Source organism: Corythoichthys intestinalis, chromosome 1 (genome assembly GCF_030265065.1).
Source record: "Corythoichthys intestinalis isolate RoL2023-P3 chromosome 1, ASM3026506v1, whole genome shotgun sequence".
NCBI classification, from domain to species: Eukaryota; Metazoa; Chordata; class Actinopteri; order Syngnathiformes; family Syngnathidae; genus Corythoichthys; species Corythoichthys intestinalis.
The window spans coordinates 43,854,398-43,860,397 of NC_080395.1; the positions used below are offsets into that span (position 1 = coordinate 43,854,398).

The following is a 6,000-nucleotide window of genomic DNA, read 5'->3' on the forward strand; positions in this document are numbered from 1 at the left end:
ACTTTTACATGTTGAAAGTAGACAAAAGAGAAATTATGGAATAACAGGAGCAATTTTAACAACTTTAACGGTTGATTCACAACATTAAATTAATTGAAAGTAGTTTAAAACTGCTGATATAGAATGGGGACTGGAGTTTTTTATTTACTGTTATTTTTGTATAGTTGTTTACTGCTATATGTTAACTTGATACTGAAATAGTAGTTTGGTTTAGCCTGAGAGGATTTTTGAACAATTTTGGAACTAATGTACAAAACAAATTTAAAAAAAAAAAAAAAAAAAAAAAAAGGGAGTGGGGTGCATCAATAATCGTTTTATAATCGAATCGGAGCCTCTGAATCATAATCGTAATCGAATCGTTAGGTGCCCAAAGATTCCCAGCTCTAGTAATATTATTAATATTTTGCTACTGTCATGAAGAAACATCTGATTGTCTTATTGCAAAAGTTAACCCTTTAAAGTCGTGGGGCGCGCCCAAATAAGTATTTAGTCAACTCATTGTGCAAGTTCTGCCATTTGAAAATATTAGAGAGGCATGTAATTGTCAACATCGGTAAACCTCAACCATGAGAGACAATGTGGAAAAAAAAAAAAAAAACAGAAAATCACATTTTTAAAGAATTTATTTGCAAATCATGGTGGAAAATAAGTATTTGGTCAATACCAAAAGTTAATCTCAATACTTTGTTATGTACCCTTTGTTGGCAATAACAGAGGCCAAATGTTTTCTGTAACTCTTCACAACCTTTTTACACACTGTTGCTGGTATTTTGGCCCATTCCTCCATGCAGATCTCCTCTTGAGCAGTGATGTTTTGGGGCTGTCGTTGGGCAACACGGACTTTCAACTCCCCTCCGCAGATTTTCGATGGGGTTGAGATCTGGAGTCTGGCTAGGCCACTCCAGGACCTTGAAATGCTTCTTATGAAGCCACTCCTTTGTTGCCCTGGCTGTGTGTTTGGGATCATTGTCATGCTGAAAGACCCAGCCACGTCTCATCTTCAATGCCCTTGCTGATGGAAGAAGATTTTCACTCAAAATCTCTCAATACATGGCCCCATTCATTCTTTCCTTTACACAGATCAGTCGTCCTGGTCCCTTTGCAGAAAAACAGCCCCAAAGCATGATGTGTCCACCCCCATGCTTCACAGTGGGTATGGTGTTCTTCGGATGCAGTTCAGTATCCTTTCTCCTCCAAACATGAGAACCTGTGTTTCTACCAAAAAGTTCTATTTTGGTTTCATCTGACCATAACACATTCTCCCAGGCCTCTTCTGGATCATCCAAATGCTCTCTAGCGAACCGCAGACGGGCCTGGACGTGTACTCTCTTCAGCAGGGGGACACGTCTGGCAGTGCAGAATTTGAGTCCCTGGCGGCGTATTGTGTTACTGATAGTAGCCTTTGTTACTGCGGGGCCAGCTCTCTGTAGGTCATTCACTAGGTCCCTCGTGTGGTTCTGGGATTTTTGGTCACCGTTCGTTATCATTTTGACGCCACGGGGTGAGATCTTGCATGGAGCCCCAGATCGAGGGATATTATCAGTGGTCTTGTTACTTGTATGTCTTCGATTTTCTAATAATTGCTCCCACAGTTGATTTCTTTACACCAAGCGTTTTACCTATTGCAGATTCAGTCTTCCCAGCCTGGTGCAGGTCTACAATTTTGTCACTGGTGTCCTTCGACAGCTCTTTGGTCTTGGCCGTAGTAGAGTTTGGAGTGTGACTGACTGAGTTTGTGGACAGGTGTCTTTTATACCGATAATTAGAGCTAGGAATCTTTGGGCACCTAACGATTCGATTACGATTATGATTCAGATGCTCCGATTCGATTATAAAACGATTATTGATGCACCCCCCTCCTTTCTTTTTTTTTTTTTTAATGTTTTGTACATTAGTTCCAAAATTCAGTATCAAGTTAATATATAGCAGTAAAAAATATACAAAAATAACAGTAAATAAAAAACTCCAGTCCCCATTCTGTATCAGCAGCTTTAAACTACATTCAATTAATTTAATGTTGTGAATCAACCGTTAAAGTTGTTAAAATTGCTCCCGTTATTCCATAATTTCCCTTTTGTCTACTTTTGACATGTGAGAGTTGTAAAACTATTTTAAAGATAGATTCAAGACAATATTTTACCGATTTAGGAGTATTTTAGATAAAAAGTTAATTAGGTTTGCTTGGAAGATTCGCTACAACAGCCTTGCAGGGAAGTGTACTGCGTTAAGATGGCGGCCGTTTACGAACGCCCGCATCTAGCTTTTTGTAGATGTGCTGCTAATGCTACCGAATCTATATTGCATCTAGTCCTATATAAATGATATCTACCATAACATTATGTGGATGTACTTTGTAGCAGCTTTTCGGCAGCAGTCAGGTATGTTGTTGTGTTTTTCTATCTCGTGGCATGAGTTGAGCTAGAGCTGTGAGTTGAGCATTGGCATTACCCGAGGGGCCCGGTAATGAGAAGCATGATGTTTAGCTACTCTCGCTCCGTTCCTCATTGTGTACCGAAGACCGCGCGGCGCGCTGAGTGTGTTGTACTTCCGCTTTACTTGGCATATTTCAATCATCGGAATTTGGATATTTGTGAATCGTTCTCGAATCTTCCATGGTCGAATCGAGAATAATCTAAGAATCGGAAATTTTGCGCATCTCTACCGATAATGAGTTAAAACAGGTGCCATTGATACAGGTAACGAGTGTAGCCTTGTTAGACCTCATTAGAAGAAGTTAGACCTCTTTGACAGCCAGAAATCTTGCTTGTTTGTAGGTGACCAAATACTTATTTTCCACTAATTTGGAAATAAATTCTTTAAAAATCAAACAATGTGATTTGCTGGGTTTTTTTGGGGTTTTTTACATTGTCTCTCATGGTTGAGGTTTACCCATGTTGACAATTACAGGCCTCTCTAATCTTTTCAAGTAGGAGAACTTTCACAATTGGTGGTTAACTAAATACGTATTTGCCCCACTGTATATAGATGTGTGTGTTCGAGAAGCTTGATAGTATGTAAATACTTTTTATAAGGTGATGGGTACAATGCCTAACCTCACAAAGAGATATCCTCCAAACCCTTTTTGTATTAGATTATCAATTTTGTTAATAACGGAGTTAGAGTATAACGGCGTTACTAACGGTGTCATTTCATTCAGTAGGGAGTAATCTAACTAATTACTTTTGTCATCTTGGCAACACCGTTACTGAGGATGGCGTGCATTACTACGTTGGTTGAATGACGCGAGAAAAGTCTGACAGACACTTACTCATGGAGATGAGACACTTACTCATGGAGACGAGAGAGAAGAGCGGGAGTGGGGAGGAGGGAAGGGAGTTGTGACACCGTTGCAAACGCGATGCTAGGTGACTCCAATAATAACTGACTGTAGCCCATAGCCTACAAACTAGAGAGGAGACAAACTACGCCCACATGATACTACGGTATATATCATATGCAGAACTAGATGCGAATTGACAGATGCGCCGGTGTCAGTAAACAGCTGCCATCTTAAAGCAGTAGACTTCTCAGGAGGGCTCTGTTGTAGAGAACCTTCCTAGCGAACCTAAGTAACTTTTTATATAAAATACTCCTAAATCGGCAAAATCTTGACTTTAATCTATCTTTAAATGATGTTTTAAAACTTTCTTATGTCCGAAGTAGACAGAGAGGAACTAATGCAATAACGGGAGCAATTTTAACAACTTTAACGGTTGATTCACAATATTAAATGACTACCACACATAGCAAAAGGTTACTATGTTTTGTTTTTGGGGGAGGAATGAAAACAAAAACATGAAAGGTAACACCAGTTACTTTGCCAAGTAACTAATTAATTACTTTTTTTTAAAGTAATATTAACAACACTCTAGAAGATATAAATATATATACATATATTCACTTTTTTTTACTGTTGGTCCACTGGTCTACTCTATATAAGTTAATGGCCATTCCTGCTGTTTTTGTCGAATTATCACATATAAAACTATTCAATCATATATATTTTTTTGAATGTTTATCCTAAGCAAATTGAATAAATATCAAGCTTCAAAACGGTTCGTCGAGCATGTTTGGTTGTCAGTAGGACATCAATTTTTCTAATTTTGACAAAAAATGTTGGGATTTTTTTTTTAACAGAACAACAGTTTGGACATGAAGGTTATGGTGTCCTGAAAAAAGGGATCGAAACAGACCAGTGAAAACAATTATTTCTTTGAAATATAAAGGCAACATCAAAGGCATGCAAAATTGCAAAAAAATAGGCCCGACATTAAAGGGTTAACTCACGTGCAGGGTTAATATACAAAACATTACTGCACATTAACAATTTAAGAGTACGTTTTGAATATTTTACCTTCAGTATTGCCTCTCAATTTGCACATCAAACATTTTTAGACATTAAAATCACCAAAACCGTTTTTGTGTTTGCTTTCGTCTCGTGATTTATTTGCTACGAGGCAAATTTGAAACACCACTGTGCTCGACAAGAAACAGAACCCAACAATTTCTCCAAATGGGCATATCAGCATCCTATCATTGTATAAATGTCTGCAGTGTGTGGGTTTTTGTTGCATGACAAGGACCATGTGACTCGTGTCTGTGAAAAGCACTACAAAAGAGTTTGCCAAAGTTGCTTGATTGATAGTTGCTTGATTACTAGTACGTACCGCAGGATTAACAATACTTCGATACGTCAATTGGTCAAGCAATGATCAAATCGAAAATCAGAATGCAAAACACCAATTTTTTTTTTTTTTTTAAGATATGCCATTTTGTCAAAAACTGGTTTTCATTCCAATGTACTGTCGAGAAATTGTTGATGGATACCCCTAATACATACATTTTGTCTTCACTATTAAGGACAAACTTGGCATGGCTCCAAGTAAGACTGTTACAATTGTGTCAAAACAGACATGCATTTTACTATTTACATTAGAATTGTACTTGTTAACGTCTCACAATTATAACTCTTTATAACAGCAATGGACATACAATCTGTTTGAACACGTAGGGCTGTGAATTATCATGATTCAGTAACATTGACAGCAATGGATGTCCAATCCTTTTTGACTGGAAGAGTTGAGAGGATTGGACGTCTATCGCCGTCAATGGCATCAGATGAGAATTACTAAAACTCGGCATGAAGATTGACAGTTGACAGTGCGTACTAGAAAATGGATTTAAAAGGATATCGCGCTGTCTGAGAGAAAAATACTCAAATCGCTAAGATGTAAATGGGTTTAAAAAAAAAAAAAAAAAACAGCTTAGATATCATGGAAATCAACTAAATACTTATTAAATTGTTTTCGTAGCTCGAGTATTGATTGAGAACAACTTACCTGTGGCGTGGAGAAGACAGCAAAGCGTGAGAATTTCTTTAACAAATATCATATTAAAAGTTCTTTTAGCCCCGCCAACAAAACAAAAGATGAAGTTAGTCGAATTTCGGCTGAATTCTTTAGTTATGTCGAGGTAGTAAGTGGCGCTTCCTCGTTTTGTTGCTCCTCAACTCGATTGACACCTTTCGTTTCTCCGGCAGCGTGACGTCAAATGCGTCATACATCGGCCTCCCTTCTGCCTGTTCGCTACCATCAATGCCACGCCTATCGTCATATAGGAGCACACGCATTAATAAGAAAGAAATACATATAAAGTGAAAAAATATTGCAAGTTGTTGGCTGGAGGCCTCACAAAACAAAACCACATCACGGCGGCAATGACTATCCGCTTGATTACATGAATCACTCCGCTGCCTTGTGTACTGTACTTCCGGATATACTAACTTCCGGGTTTGATAACTTTGGGAGGGACTTTTAAAATACACTTGGGCGGTGGTTGTCAAAAGCTTCATATCTACCGTAGTTAGACGTATTAGGTATTTACCTTTCTCGCCAAGTACCGTCATAGAACGGTCCCCACATATAATATTCGTATTTTTTCTCGTCCACTTTTTCAATGCTCACGCACTGTGACCGATTCTGACCGTTCTAATTTCCAAAA

At 38.2% G+C, this 6,000-nt stretch overlaps 1 protein-coding gene across 3 annotated transcripts in view; it reads right to left on the reverse strand.

The window, feature by feature from the left end:
• Positions 1–5,774, reverse strand: part of adam10a (ADAM metallopeptidase domain 10a) — an 82,685-nt gene extending 76,911 nt beyond the window's left edge. For all 3 annotated transcript variants that reach the window (XM_057831403.1, XM_057831409.1, XM_057831396.1), the window contains exon 1: positions 5,340–5,774. In XM_057831403.1, the coding sequence (XP_057687386.1) occupies positions 5,340–5,391 (52 nt within the window). In that variant the 5' untranslated portion in view covers positions 5,392–5,774. The remainder of the gene's footprint in view (positions 1–5,339) is intronic.
• Between the last annotated feature and the right edge of the window lie 226 nt (positions 5,775–6,000).